This window comes from Schistocerca serialis, chromosome 9, assembly GCF_023864345.2.
Source record: "Schistocerca serialis cubense isolate TAMUIC-IGC-003099 chromosome 9, iqSchSeri2.2, whole genome shotgun sequence".
NCBI classification, from domain to species: Eukaryota; Metazoa; Arthropoda; class Insecta; order Orthoptera; family Acrididae; genus Schistocerca; species Schistocerca serialis.
The window spans coordinates 207576811-207593050 of NC_064646.1; the positions used below are offsets into that span (position 1 = coordinate 207576811).

Here is a 16240-nt window from a genome sequence, read left to right on the forward strand (position 1 = left end):
GTGCTGCTTGGACTAGAAGGAGCTTATAGACCAAGGTCAAAGATATCGTGCCTACGCAAGCCAGAAGGGTTGCCACACATCTTGCAAAGAAAATCAGCCTCATTACTTTATTGTCGCACCTCATATATTGACGAGCCACTGCAACAACATATCAGTTAGCACCTGAAGATGACGAGCAACTCACTCCTTGATATACTGTGAATCTTTTACAACATCGTCCGACACGACGCATGTGAACCGATAGAGCAGTTATTAAGTCGGGAGAGTCTCAATCAGCACAGCACTGGAAACATTTTGCAGCTTGACTTATGTTATTCATCGGCTGATTGTGCCATATGGGAAATAGTACATCATATGTACAGATGTTTTAATTGTCCACGTGGTTCTACCTTTCCTGTATTATTGTTTCTAACATAAAAAGATTCATGTTTCACTTTCTGTATGTATATTTATTGCAGTAGAGGTTACAGTTTTCCCGTATACAGGGTGGTCCATTGTTCATGACGGGGCCAAATATCTCACGAAATAAGTGTCAAACGAAAAAACTACAAAGAACGAAACTTTTCTAGCTGGAAGGGGGAACCAGATGGTGCTATGGTTGGCCCGCTAGATGGCGCTGCCATAGGTCAAACGGATGTCAACTGCGTTTTTTAAATAGGAAGCCCCATTTTTAATTACATATTCGTCAAGTACGTAAAGAAATATGAACTTTTTGGTTGGACCACTTTTTTCGCTTTGTGATAGATGGCGTTGTAATAGTCACAAACGTATAAGTACGTGGTATCACGTAACATTCCGCCAGTGCGGACGGTATTTGCTTCGTGATACATTCCCGTGATAAAATGGACCATTTACCAATTGCGAAAAAGGTCGATATTGGATTTCCATCGTGTTGATGAATGGCTATTGTGATCAAAATGCCCAACGGGCATGTGCTGTGTATGCTGCTCGGTACCCTGGTCGACATCATCCAAGTGTCCGGACCGTTCGCCGGATAGTTACGTTATTTAAGGAAACAGGAAGTGTTCAGCCACATGTGAAACGTCAACCACGACCTGCAACAAATTATGATCCCCAAGCTGGTGTTTTAGCTGCTGTCGCGGCTAATCCGTACATCAGTAGCAGACAAATTGCGCGAGAATAGGGAATCTCAAAAACGTCTGTGTTGAGAATGCAACATCAACATCGATTGCACCCGTACCATATTTCTATGCACCAGGAATTGCATAGAGACGACTTTGAACTTCGTGTACAGTTCTGCCACTGAGCACAAGATAAGTTACGGGACGATGACAGATTTTTTTGTACGCGTTCTATTTAGCGACGAAGTATCATTCACGAACAGCGGTAACGTAAACCAGCATAATATGCACTATTGGGCAACGGAAAATCCACGATGGATGTGACAAGTGGAACATCAGCGACCTTGGCGGGTTAATGTATGGTGCGGCATTATGGGAAGAAGGATAATTGGTCCCCGTTTTATCGTTGGCAATCTAAATCGTACAATCTATGCTGATTTCCTACATAATGTTTCACCGATGTTACTACAAGATGTTTCAGTGCATGACAGAATGGCGATGTACTTCCAACATGATGGATGTCCGGCACATAGCTCACGTGCGGTTGAAGCGGTATTGAATAGCATATTTCATAACAGGTGGATTGGGCGTCGAAGCACCATACCATGGCCTGTACATTCACCGGATCTGACCTCTCCCGATTTCTTTCTCTGGGGAAAATTGAAGGATATTTGCTATCGTGGTCTAACGACAACGCCTGACAACATGCGTCAGCGCATTGTCAATGCATATGCGAACATTACGGAAGGCGAACTACTCGATGTTGAGAGGAATGTCGTTACACGTATTGCCAAATGCATTGAGGTTGACGGACATCATTTTGAGCATTCATTGCATTAATGTGGTATTTACAGGTAATCACGCTGTAACAGCATGCGTTCTCGGAAACAATAAGTTCACAAAGGTACAAGTATCACATTGGAACAACCGAAATAAAATGTTCCACCGTACCTACGTTCTGTATTTTAATTTAAAAAACCTACCTGTTACCAGCTGCTCCCCTAAAATTGCGAGCTATATGTTTGTTACTATTACAGCGCCATCTATCACAAAACGAAAAAAGGGGTCGAACTAAAACATTCATATTTCTGTACGTACTACCCGAATACGTAATAAAAATGGGGCTACCTATTTTAGTAAACGTAGTTGATATCTGTTTGACCTATGGCATCGCCATGTAGCGGGCCAACCATAGCGCCATCTGGTTTCCCCCTTCAAGCTAGACAAGTTTCGATCTTTGTAGTTTCTTCGTTTGACGCTTATTTCGTGAGATATTCGGCCCATTCACGATCAATGGACCACCCTGTATATAGCCACGTGGAGTTGTCCATTCTTATGGATACAACATGGCCCCATGCAACATACCACCACTTTCCTGTGTCGCTTGTTTTACAGGAAAGGAACCTATTCGCTTTGCACTGCATGCTCCAGCTGTCTTTCATTATATTTTGCAGAAATCGGAGAAGGATGTCACATCACATTTCTGGAGATGCAGCTTGTAGCTGTTCTTCGATAATTTTCAGATAAACAACTGTTTACTGTTTAATAACTTTTCTAGTGATAACTGTAATAGATGGCAATCACGATTGTGGAGTGGTGAGGGTGAGGGGTTCCAGGAGCGGTAAGTAGCAAAGCAAAAAAAAATTCTCAATTTATTTGACACCGACATTTTCACATAAGACACACGCTGGTATTTGATTATTAAATTAAACACTCATAAGGGAAATTTACTGAATAATTTAAAATCATCACTAAGTAATTCAGTCCCTTTTAACGACACTATACTGACGGAATTCCAACAATGAAAGTTAAATCACAATGCACAACTTATTTAAAGTTCCAAAACAGTAGGCTAATAGCTGACAAAGGAGGTTAAAGACTCATCCTGAAAATCTTCGTTTAGAAGCTGGCACATGAGTTATTTATATTCGCCCAAGGTCTCAACAGTGCTTCCCACCAGATTGAAACAAGTGTAATTAAACAATTAGAATTTACATCTCAAAAACTGTAGAATTATTATTATCACACATGTCAATAGCAACTTGAAAGAATTACATACGTGAAGGAGTGGCACCTGTTCCACAAACCACAAACATAAATTAGTTTATGATACGGTATTAAAGCAACTCTCTTGTCTACACTACCCCTCTGGTACAGTCGCACACATTTAAACCAATTAACAGCTAGAGAACCGCACATGGGAAATTTACTCCCAACAGGTTTTCTTAAGGGGCTCTGGAACGCCCTATACTCGCAATGTTAAAATAACGCTTATAAATTACATCTCTCCTCATAAAGTATTTGAGGTGGGAAGTTGAACTTTTTACAGATTATTTATTGGAATATGGGCTACAACTTAACACAGGGATTTTACAAAATTTTAGTTCAGTTATTAAATATGATTTTTTTTCAATTGTAATGAAAATTCACAACATTTTTTTGCAATTTTTTATTTATATATTCAAAAATATACAGTTTTTTGGAAAAAAGCTGTGTTAAATTATGCAGAAAGTACTGTGTAACACTTACTGAAAGTTTGAAACAAATATGTTTGGAAGATCCTTAGAAAACATGTAATTAGTATGAGAAAATAAAAGTTTTGGGAATCGAGCGATAAAGATTGGATTAACTTTTTAGTGCATTCCAGGTCCATAGGATGGATTATCTTCATCCTCTGCAAACTCCTCCTCCAGCTTCCTCTTGTTCCTCCTCCTGTTTACTCTTGCTTGTATTTCTAGACTCTTTACAGCCCTGTCTGCAGCCCGAAGGCGTCCCTTGTCTAAAGCAAGCATCGCTCGTTGTTGTGTTCGTAGATTTTGCTACCATTTTATTCAGTTGCAGTTACTACAACACTGTTTCAAAAGGTGGTCATGTATGAACACTTATCACATTTCAGTTGTATTTCACTAGCAAGTCCTACGTGCTTTATTATGGAGAGTTCCAGACCAACTTCACTACAATGAATACATCTTACACAGTTTGAAAAAGTTCCTTTGAGAACCGACATATCAAATATTTCATTCACATCCGATTCGCCCATAAAACATTCATAGTTTTCACTCATTGAACCAAGCTTCATCTGTGAAGTATTTTCTTTCCCACTTTGACTGCTATGGGCAGGTGTACTTGAGGGGTTAGGTTCACTCACTTGGTTATCGTCTTTATTGTTTACAGTAATAACACATACCTTTGGCTTTCCAACATTTCTCCTTTTCTTAAAAGCCTTCAGAGGATTTCTAATAACTTTACTTTTACTCATTATTATACTTCAACAAAACAGAGACTCAAGAAACAGAATTAATTACGAATATTTTCGAGATACCGACAGAGTAAATAAACATGAAACAATCGACAATCACACCAGCGATATATATTGAACCATCACAGGTTAGCCACAACACATACTTTATCTCACATCACTAAAATGTACCTGATGAACACCGACGTTAATAATAACACCATTTGACAGCAGTTTAACAGCGCCACAGTGGGTCACGCCCATGTAGAACACATTTCAAAAAAAAATTTAAAAATAGTTGTAGTCTTCGGAATTGAATAAATTATATATCTATTAAAAGGTAATAGTCTGCAGGTTCAGAAAACGCAAAAAAGTAAAAATTGAACTTTTCATGATTTTGAGCCTTTCTGGAGCCCCTTAAATAACTTCAGTCTCAGTACAACATATATCCATAAAGACAACATAATAAAAACTGTAACAGTCCAAGTCCATCTCAGTCAAACCAAATCAAAGGTAAATTTCAGACAAGATTCTATCGGTGGGGTGCAGTTTCTACAGATAAAACTAAATCATAGAAATGCAAAGGTTACTGTTGGGACACTCTTTAGAAGCTTACATAAAAATCACGTAAATTTAACATATTGCGCCGCAATAGTTGGCATCTAATTCCTAAATATCAAACAGAGAACCAATTTTCGTTTACATGTAAATGATGGGGCATCAGACCTCGCATGCACACTGTCGAAAGTTATCCATGGACGTGAGTCACCTTGGTACAACTAAGAGCTGTCACGAAGTAACTCGGCTGATGGAAGCTTACCATGAACTTCCGTTGGATGATGATGATAACGTCTAGAATCGTCTCACAGCAAGTACAACTCGATTAACTACTTTTGTGGCAGGAACAGAACCTGGCGACATCGAATGAAAGTGTTCCGTACAGACAGGGCCCCAATCACATAGCCGTCGACTTACCAAGACGACAATCGTTACTGTGAGTGGGCTGTGATAATGTGCTCACCACTGCCAGGAGTCTCTTTGGCCAAGTGTATTTAGAAAACCCATCATTCAGATCGCGCATCCAGAACTTGCGGCCTCTCATGGCATGCGCATGGAACTCCACACACCTAACGTTAAGGCAGCGACGCTAGCTTACAATATATCGATATGAAGGTATCAGTCTTCTCCTATGAAATCAGAAACTGGAGTAAGAGTTCATTCATTAGATACCAGCTTTGCTTCGGTACTAGCTAACTTCAGCTGACTCAAATATTACCTGATTTTCTTACGCAATTTAATTTCTTAGAGCAAGAAGCTGACAAACCATTAACAATCTTATGCGGCCTGAGATATCAGGGCATTTTATCCATGATCCTCCGTGTCCCTTTACTTAGCTCCAGAGAGTCTTCACATAAATAACATAACCCACTCTCATTGAATTAGTGTTCCCCCAAATATACAAGAGAAATTATATTTTTCGCCGTCTCCCATTTAGCCTTGATATCCTCAACGTTATTACAAACTGGTCATAGATCATTCAATGACCACAAAATCCTCAGTGGTGAATTAAGGAAGAATGTGAATGTTAGTCTGCCAGGCATCGTCGCATGTGCCTCATGGCAGGCAGTACCATAGGCAAGACTAGGCCAATCTACAAAACTAAACGAGAATGGTAAATTATTAATGGTGATTTCAAATTTCTGCTACTGTTGTTGTTATGGTCTTCAGTCCAGAGACCGGTTTGATGTAGCTCTCCATGCATCTATATCCTGTGCAAGCTTCTTCATCTCCCAGTACCTACTGCAACCTACATCCTTCTGAATCTGTTTAGTGTATTCATCTCTTGGTCTCCCTCTACGATTTTTACCCTCCACGCTACCTTCCAATACTAAATTGGTGGTCCCTTGATGCCTCAGAGTATGTCCTACCAACCGATCGCTTCTTCTAGTCATGTTATGCCATAAATTTCTCTTCTCCCTAATTCAATTAAATAATACTTCATTATTTATGTGATCCACCCATCTAATCTTCAGCATTCTTCTGTAGCACCACATTTCGAAAGCTTCTATTCTCTTCTTGTCTAAACTATTTACCGTCCACGTTTCACTTCCATACATGGCTACACTCCATACAAATACTTCTAGAAACGACTTCCTGACACTTAAAACTATACTCGATGTTAACAGATTTCTCTTCTTCAGCAACGCTTTCCTTGCCATTGCCAATCTACATTTTACATCCTCTCTACTTCGACCATCATCAGTTATTTTGCTCCCCAAATAGCAAAACTCATTTACTACTTTAAGCGTCTCATTTCCTAATCTAATCCCCTCAGCATCGCCCGATTCAATTCGACTACATTCCATTATCCTCGTTTTGCTTTGGTTGATGTTCATCTTATATCCTCCTTTCACGACACTGTCCATTCCGTCCAGTGGCTCTTCCAGGTTCTTTGATGTCTCTGACAGAATTGCAATGTCATCGGTGAACCTCGAAGTTTTTATCTCTTCTCCATGGATTTTAATTCCTATTCCGAATTTTCCTTTTGTTTGGTTGGTTGGTTGGTTGTTTCGGGGAAGGAGACCAGACAGCGAGGTCATCGGTCTCATCGGATTAGGGAAGGACGGGAAAGGAAGTCGGCCGTGCCCCTTGAAAGGAACCATCCCGGCATTTGCCTGGAGCGATTTAGGGAAATCACGGAAAACCTAAATCAGGATGGCCGGAAGCGGGATTGAACCGTCGTCCTCCTGAATACGAGTCCAGTGTCTAACCACTGCGCCACCTCGCTCGGTCTCCTTTTGTTTCCTTTACTGCTTGCTCAATATGCAGACTGAATAACATCGGGGATAGGCTACAACCCTGTCTCACTCCCCTCCCAACCACTGCTCCATTTTCATGCCCCTCGACTCTTATAATTGCCATCTGGTTTCTGTACAAATTGTAAATAGCCTTTCGCTCCCTGTGTTTTACCCCCGCGACCTTCAGAATTTGAAAGACAGTATTCCAGTCAACATTGTCAAAAGCTTTCTCTACGTCTACAAACGCTGGAAACGTAGGTTTGCCTTTCCTTTATTTATTCTCTAAGATAAGTCGTAGGGTTAGCATTGCCTCACGTGTTCCAACATTTCTAAGGAATCCTAACTGATCTTCCCTGACGTCGGCTTCTGCCTGTTTTTCCATTCGTCTGTAAAGAATTCGTGTTAGCATTTTGCATCCGTGGCTTATTAAACTGATAGTTCATTAATTTTCACGTCTGTCAACACCTGCTTTCTTTGGGATTAGAATTATCATATTCCTCTTGAAGGCTGAGGGTATTTCCCCTGTCTCATACATCTTGCTCACCAGATGGTAGAGTTTTGTCAGGGCTGGCTCTCCCAAGGCCATCAGTAGTTCTAATGGAATGTAGTCTACTCCGGTGGCCTTGTTTCGACATAGGTCTTTCAGTGCTCTGTCAAACCCTTCACGCAGTATCATGTCTCCCATTTCATCTTCATCTACATCCTCTTCCATTTCCATAATGTTGTCCTCAATAACATCGTCCTTCTATAGACCCTCTACATACTCGTTCCACCTCTCTGCTTTCTTTTTTTGCTGAGATCTGGGTTTCCCTCTGAGCTCTTGGTATTCTTGCAAGTGGTTCTCTTTTCTCCAAAGGTCTCTTTAATTTTCCTGTAGGCAGTATCTACCTTACCCCTAGTGATATACACATGTACACCCTTACATTTGTTCTCTAGCTATCCCTGCTCAGTCATTTTGCACTTCCTGTCGATCTCATTTTTGAGACGTTTGTATTCCTTTTTGCCTGCTTCATATACTGCATTTTTGTGTTTTCTCCTTTCATGGATTAAATTCAATATCTTTCCTGCTACCCAAGAATTTCTACTAGACCTTGTCTTTTTACCTACTTGATCCTCTGCTGCCTTCACTATGTCATCTCTCAAAGCTACCAATTCTACTTTTACTGTATTCTTGTCAATTGTTCCCTTATGCTGTCCCTGAAACTCTCTACAACTCTGGTTCTGTCAGTTTATCCAGGCCCCTTCTCCTCAAATTCCAACCTTTTTACAGTTTCTTCAGTTTAAATCTACAGTTCATAACCAATAGATTGTGGTCAGACTTCTCATCTGCCCCTGTAAATGTCTTACAATTTAAAACCTGGTTCCGAAATCTCTGTGTTACCATTATATAATCTGTCTGAAACCTCCCATTATCTCCAGGCTTCTCCCATGTATACAACATTCTTTCATGATTCTTGAACCAAGTGTTAACTATGATTAAGTTATGCTCTGTGCAAAACTCTACAAAGCGGCTTCCTCCTTCTCTCTTTACTCCCATTTCATATTCACCTACTACGTTTCCGTCTCTTCCTTTTCCTACTATCGAATTCCAATCACCCATGACTATTAAATTTCCGTCAGCCTTCACTATCTGAATTATTTCTTTTATGTCATCATATATTTCATCAATCTCTTCGTCATCTGCGGTGGTAGTCGGCATATAAACTTGTACTACTGTTGTAGTCGTGGGCTTCGTATATCTATCTAGGCCACAATAATGCGTTCACTATGCCGTTTGTAGTAGCTTACCCGCATTCCTATTTGTTTACTCATTATTAAACCTAGTCCTGCATTACCCTACTTGATTTTGTATTTATAACCCTGTATTCACCTGATCAGAGGTCTTGTTCCTCCTGCCACCGAACTTCACTAATTCCCACGATATCTAACTTTAACATACCCATTTCCCTTTTTAAATTTTCTAGCCTGCCTGCCCGATTAAGGGATCTGATATTCCACGCTCCGACCCGTACAACGCCAGTTTTCTTTTCTCCTGATAACAACGTCCTCCTGAGCAGTCGCCTGCCCGGAGATCCGAATGGGGGACTATTTTACCTACGGAATATTTTACCCAAGAGGACGCCATCATCATTTAACCATACAGTAAAGCTGCATGCCCTCGCACAAATTACGGCTGTAGTTTCCCCTTGCTTTTAGTCGTTCTTAGTACCAGCACAGCAAGGCCGTTTTGGTTAGTGATACAAGGCCAGATCAGCCAATCATCCAGACTGTTGCCCCTGCAACTCCGGAAAAAGCTGCTGCCCCTCTTCAGGAACCACACTTTTCTTGGCCTCCCAACTGATACCCCTCCGTTGTGGTTGCACCTACGGTACGGCTATCTGTATCGCTGAGGCACGCAAGCCTCTCCACCAACGGCAAGGTCCATGGTTTCTTGGTGGGGGGATTTCTGTTAATATGTTCCTGTAAATAAGGTCGAGTCTAATACGGGGTAGTCGTCACATGAGAAGTATCATTATTAAAACGAATTTTTTTTTTTTAATTCGTGTGGCTACTTGCCATATCCTAAACCGGTTAATATAATACTTAAGCGCTGGATACTAACGGTGGTCTACATTCCTTTATTGGGGGCCAACCACACATACCTCATAAAAGCACTGAATGCCACTAAAATGTACTTAATACCATTGTTGTTAGGTGGAAGAGGCCCCAAACAATCACGAAACAGTTGATCCACTGGCTGATGTTCCTCGGTGCATTGACAAAAACTTCTTCTGGTGTTAGTATTAGACACAGCAGTCTCACTTTCTTGACATTGGCGTACTAATCTCTTCATATGTGAGTCATTCTTTCCCAGGTGAGGTGTTGTTTAATATGCATGCTGGTTTTATAATGCCCCAGGTGCCCCCGCACAATGAATGATGAAAGTAACTAAAGACAGTTGGGACTAAGCTCTCAGGACGACAGATCTTGAGATTCCTGTTGTAAGGTGTACCGTAACACACAGTACTCCCTTCTGCACGAAATAGACATCGAACGAGTTACCGTCCTCCAGATTTCACTGAATTTCGGCCAGACCACTATCTCGCAATTGTCTGACATTAAAATCAAAAATCCGTGAAGCAATTACTGCGGCTACCACCGAATACACTGCCTTCGTCTGCAGATTCCAGCACGTTCCCCTGAAATACGCGACTAGGCGCGTCCGCGGCCTGATGTTGCACATCCTGGATACGTATTGCTTCTGACTGGAAGGCACATTCCACGAAGTTTCAGCATGGTAGCCAGGTGACGTAGACTGTTTTCCATGATGTGTCGGCTGATACCTTTCAGGTGAGCACTTCGCACGGTTGGTTTCTTGTTCACTTCTTTGACTTCACACCAAAACAATATAGACACTCCGACGTATCACTTTGCTAGAAATTTTGCGTCTGTACTGAGACCTTTTGTGGGGAAGTGCACGCATCGTATTCGCAACTCTTGTGACTTTATTGATAGACTGAAGTAACTTCGACTCGTTGAATCGGACTTGTTATTGAGATTCGACGTTGTCTCATCCTTAGTACAATGTCACTCATTAGCGGTAAGTTCAAAGCTATCATAACAGCGTTATTTTGACATGCCCTTTCATCACACTACCTTTTCTTCAGCAGTGAATATTCTGAGGAAAGTAACGGTGTTGCCCCTGGTAATAAAGTTTCTTACGGAAGACTTTGAGTAGAGGGCACTTGATTCTACCGCACTTATGCCAAAAGTCTTCTGGCAATGTACAGAAGATGCATTTGCAGTGTGGCCCCACGCTGAAGAAGACTGTCACGTTTTTTGTGGCATCTGAATTCAATCCACCAGAATATCGAAATTATGATAGATGCGGAGAAGGTCGGCTGTCTGTCGTTTCTGGACTTCTTGGTCATTTGGAATGTTGATCGATCGTTGTGTCAGTACATATATAGTAAGACCAGACGCACAGACCTGTATGTGCAGGTGTCCAGCTGCCACCACACGTCATAGACTATGGGAGTACATCGAACATCGGTGCAAAGGCGCATGTTGCGTCAGATCGAGACAGCACTTCAACCTGCGTTCGTAGAAATTGCATTCTCTCTACATCAGGCCGTATCAGCTTTAAGGAGGAAGAACCCAAACGAGCAAGTCCAGGCCGTTCCTCTCATATATCGGCATTATATCTTCGAAATCAGGCAGAATCCTAAGGAAACTTTATGTGAAAGTAATCATCCGGCCACCTACTAAGGCTTGCGCATTTCTCGGTTCAGAAAAGGATGACCAGGGATTGCGGAGGGCTGGAAACTAAAGAATATATTGGTAAGACAACACGTGTAGTATGTGAAAGGTGCGATGAACATGATCGCCACACTCGCCTTATGCATTCCAGCCGAATATTGTATTGCCACAGAACATTCTTGGGAAATCTTAGCCTCGAAATCCTTCTACGATACCATTGTTAAGGAGTCAGCGCAAATACGACTGACGGAAGATGTTATTAATCATGATAGCAGCATTCTACTGGATAAGGAGTGGGACCCGTTGATTTCTTCAGTATCTGCTGAAAGGAAACATTTTGTGACTAGTGACACGTCTAGTGACTACTTTATTAATTTGACATCTGAATTTCAACTATGCAAGCTCGCATTGCGACAGCCAGAGCGCATGCAGTACCACCGTCATGCATGTTGCTGCATGTCGTAGATGAAGCAATACTGAAAGACGACGTGAAACTCGATGCAGATCGCTCATGTAGTGATTACCTTAGCACATGTGACTTTGCGCAAATTTTTTTGTATAGTCAACGATGTGAACTAGCAATCATAAGTGAAAAACACTTACCTGAATATGACTGTATGGTTGTCAAATGTTCAAATGTGTGTGAATTCCGGAGGGACCGAACTGCTGAGGTCATCGGTCCCTAGACTTACACATTATTTAAACGAACTTATGCTAAGAACAACTCACTCACCCATGCAAGAGTGATGGGCCACGCAATCCGTGACATGGCGCCTCAAACCGCATGGCCACTCCACAAGGCGAATCGTTGTCAGCCGAAATATTGTGGCAAGAAGTCGACGTCATTGGCTACAATCCCGAAACAACCACGGAGTACTCTATACGCCAGGAAAATTTCAAATTAATGAAAGGCAGATACTCGGACTTCCATCGCGCAATATTTCCGGTTTTATGGAACCTGGCACGGACGCTACTCAATCCCTGATTATCAGTTTCTAAATTAAATGTATTATGCTCCAGGTAAAACTTAAACCATTCTACGGCAGAGACGACCATCAAAGCTTCCAACTCATAAACAGAATAATTAACTTCTGCAGCTGATGAGGCTGAAGAGCATAAGACAGAGACCTCTGCTCTCCATCATGTTCCTGTAACAAAACAGCACCTCGCCAGAATTTGAAGAGTCTGTCTGCACAACAAACAGCAAGTTGAAGTCTGTAACACCTAGTACTGGGGCACTGCACAACGCTTGTTTCAAGGTATAAAAGTCTTCCTGTTGAAAATCTACCTCTCTCCTCACTGGTAATTCTCATTTTTCTCACCCAGATTACAAAGTAGGGCCGCACGTTGGGCGTAAATGGGAGTATATTTTCTAAGAAAATTCTGCATGCCTATGAATAGCGCAACACACTTCATGTCATTGGGCAACAGAAACCTATACGGAGCTTGAGTTCGTCCTGATCTATACTAGCCCCACAGACGATAACATATGCCCCAAAGAGATTTTACTCTGGGCCAAATTTTCGCTAGATAGCATGACTATCAATCCCGCCTCACTTAGATATCCCAACACTTTCCTAAGACGCTCTACATGATCAAACAAGGTTGCACTATAAATGACGACATTGTCTAAGTAATTGTAGTTGCACTTAAACTTTAGATCCCCCAACACAGAATCTAAATGGGGAGACAACACCGCCGCACCTGTGGACTGTCCAGAGGGCACGCTGTTAATTTCAAAAAGATTGATATCAGTGCAAAACATTGTTCAACACAGAATTTTACGTGAGTGATCTCTGGTAATAGGCTTAATTAAAGTCCAGCTCAGTAAAAATGCGTACTCCTGCAGATCACATAAGTCTGTTATGTTAGTCAGGAAGTAGAACAGGTTCCAACAACGCCTTCTGATTTGAAGCATGGTAATCAACGACTGGTCTACACTCTGCATTATTTAGCTTTGGCACCAAAAAATATAGGAGCTATTTAAGGGGGAAATGAAAGTCTAATAACGCAGTCAAGTAGCCGTTGGTTTACAGTTTTAGGCACCTTCATCTTAGGTGGTTAAAGCCAGACCAGAGTGTGCCAAATTTGTTCTGGTAATAAAAGTGGGAGGGGGAATGAGAGTAAAGGCTCATCGGTCTAGGGGAAGGATGGAGGAGGTATGACATTGGTTGTACCACATAAAATAGCGTGGACAGGCCTCAGAAGGGGAGGGGAGAGGTATTGAAGGGGTGGACGGTGGGGGGGGGGGGTGGAGAGGGAGAGTGACTTTCAATACACTTGTCAACTGCCTCACATGTATCCTACACTAACTATGCAATCTGATACGCCCTTATGGGTTCCTGGAAAACTGTTCCCATATGCCCACTGATCCACTACTAGCATTAATGCAGTCGTCACGAAACATGAACCACCTAAACGAATTCTGAACATCTTCTCCTTGAATTCATTCTTGGAACATGCCTTTGCGGCTTACTTCTGGATTTCATTAAATCATATAATAAGAAATTATTCCTGTAAGAATAAAGTAAGCAATTCATTTAGAATATGAGTTGCCATATTCTTCATATATAGCACATATCTGATACTTATTTAAGGCGAATTATCAACAGAAAGAGGGAACAATCAGTAAATCGAAACTTCCAAGCAGTTCAAACTTCGGACCTTTGCTTTTCGCGTACAAGTGTTCTACCGACTAAGCTACCCACGCACGACTCACGTCTTCACAGCTTTACTTCCGCCACTAACTCATCTCCTACCTTGCATCTCCTACTCTCCCAATTATTAGATCATTACATGAGCTTAGATGAGCAATCCCGCGAAATGTAGGAACAGACGGCGAAGCAATACGTACTTACGTCATTAATTATCGTAGAAGATAGCTTGGTAAAGGCGTATTTCCATTAGAGCATTTATAGATTTCTAAAAAGCTTTTGACAATATTGACTGGATATATTATCAGGGATATAATACAGGGAGCGAATAGCTTATTAGAACGTTTAGAGAATTCAGACTGCAGTTACCACACTTCAAGGGCATGTAGAAGAGATGGTAACACGGAATGGAGTCCATTGCCCATGCTATGCTAACTGTACATAGAACAAGGGGAGCAGAGATGCTGAAGACATAAATGGTTTAAGGTTTCCTGATGACACTGCAGTTCTGTCAGAAATGGCAAGGCAGAATGGATAGCGTGTTACGAAGAGGTTATAAGCTGATGGTCAAAAAAAAAAAAAAAAAAAAAACTGTGGGGGGGGGGGGGGGGGGGAAGGAGGAAGAGAAATGTAGTGCAGTCAAATTAAATCAGGCGATCCCGATGGAATTGGTTTAGAAAATGAGACTGGGAAACAGCAGATGAGTTTTGAATTTCAGGCAGCAAATAATTTATTAACTCACAATCGTCTAAATAGAGAGGATATAAAACGGGGACCGGAAACAATCAGAAAAGCTTTTCTGAAAAAGAATTACTTGCTCATGTAGATACAATGTACAGGACGTTAAGTATGAGTGTCATTAATGAACAGTACACTAAAAGTCTGTAATAAACCTCGCATTCTGTGGAAAGATGATGAAAACTTTATTGCCTATTTTCACAGCTTCCAAAGCATGAATCATCTTGAACGTTAAGAATGTAACAAGAAAGAGAGATACCTTGCATACTCTGATGTGCGTCAGTTTTTCAACAATAATCACCTTTACACACATAATCCGCTGATACAACCGTAATCATCGTATGACAAAACTAATACTTGTTGATTGCATGCATCACCAGTGAGGTGAAAAGTGTGTCGCTATGATCTTAGCTTTATCAGCCCTAATAATTATTTATTTTGTTAACTGAAAGACGTCGCGTCGTGTCAGTAATATTAATGTTAACAGGCCGAGGCTGTGTCAGCGGCGGCTTACAGCTGCGCATGGATGGAGGCGAATGAAAGCTTCAAGCGAGCGCTGAGGATCCTCATCAGCCGCGCGCAGAAGCCGCTGGTGATCACGGCCGGGCACCTCTATCCCATCAACAGGCCTGCCTTTGTTTCGGTTAGTATGCAAGTATGTGCGTGAGAGCTATATCTGGTGGAGTAAAATCCGGATTTCAGGTGATTTATCACACAAGGGAATGAGTGGACAGTGAATGATCGTTTCTTTGTTTCTCTCTTGTGCGTTGCTAAACAATTCATCGAACTGCGATGAAACTTTGGGCTGTTGTTGTGCGTGCACCAACGAAAGTTTCTGAATTAGTACAACCATTTTGCAATAGGTGTTGCACTAGCTATTTCAACTATTGAAATTGATTAATTTTTGTCGGCTCACCTGAGAAAGTTTCTGCTTATTAGTACATCCATTTCACGGTAGATGGCGCACGAGTCGTTTCTACAAGTGTGTCTACCTGGTGTCCCACAAAGGCTCATATAGTTTGAACTTCAGTAACTCGAACAAAAATAAAACTATGAATTTTAAAACAGGAAGATTTTCACGATGTTGTTAATGATGTTTTAACATTGAAGATGTTCAAACTGCCTCCCACCGGCATCAATACAATGTCTGAAATGTGTCGTGGTTGCTATTAGAAATAATTTACATTTGATCACAATCCCCTCTTGTATGTCATCCCGGAAACGTGGTTTGTGGAGTGCACTGGGTCCTTCAGAGTTACCCACAGAATGAAGTCTGTCTGCTAGATCGGTAGATCTGGATGGAAACACTTCCTCATTGGCCTATACACATCTCAACAAATGTTTCAGCCAGAAATTGCCCCGAGTCATGTGAAAGGCTTGTTGAAGAAAACAACCTTCATCTCGCTACAGCTGGTGAACATCTAATACAGTTTGTACCTTCAATATGGTAAGGTACTTCACACATGTCACTCTTCCATCAAAAAAAAACAA

The 16240-nt window shown here is 41.5% G+C and overlaps 1 protein-coding gene across 1 annotated transcript in view; it reads left to right on the forward strand.

Annotated features, from left to right (window-relative positions):
- LOC126418976 (odorant receptor Or2-like) overlaps positions 1 to 16240 on the forward strand; it is a 71520-nt gene that overhangs the window by 43115 nt on the left and 12165 nt on the right. The window contains exon 4 of the mRNA XM_050086022.1: positions 15237 to 15392. Coding sequence (XP_049941979.1) covers positions 15237 to 15392 — 156 coding nt within the window. The remainder of the gene's footprint in view (positions 1 to 15236; positions 15393 to 16240) is intronic.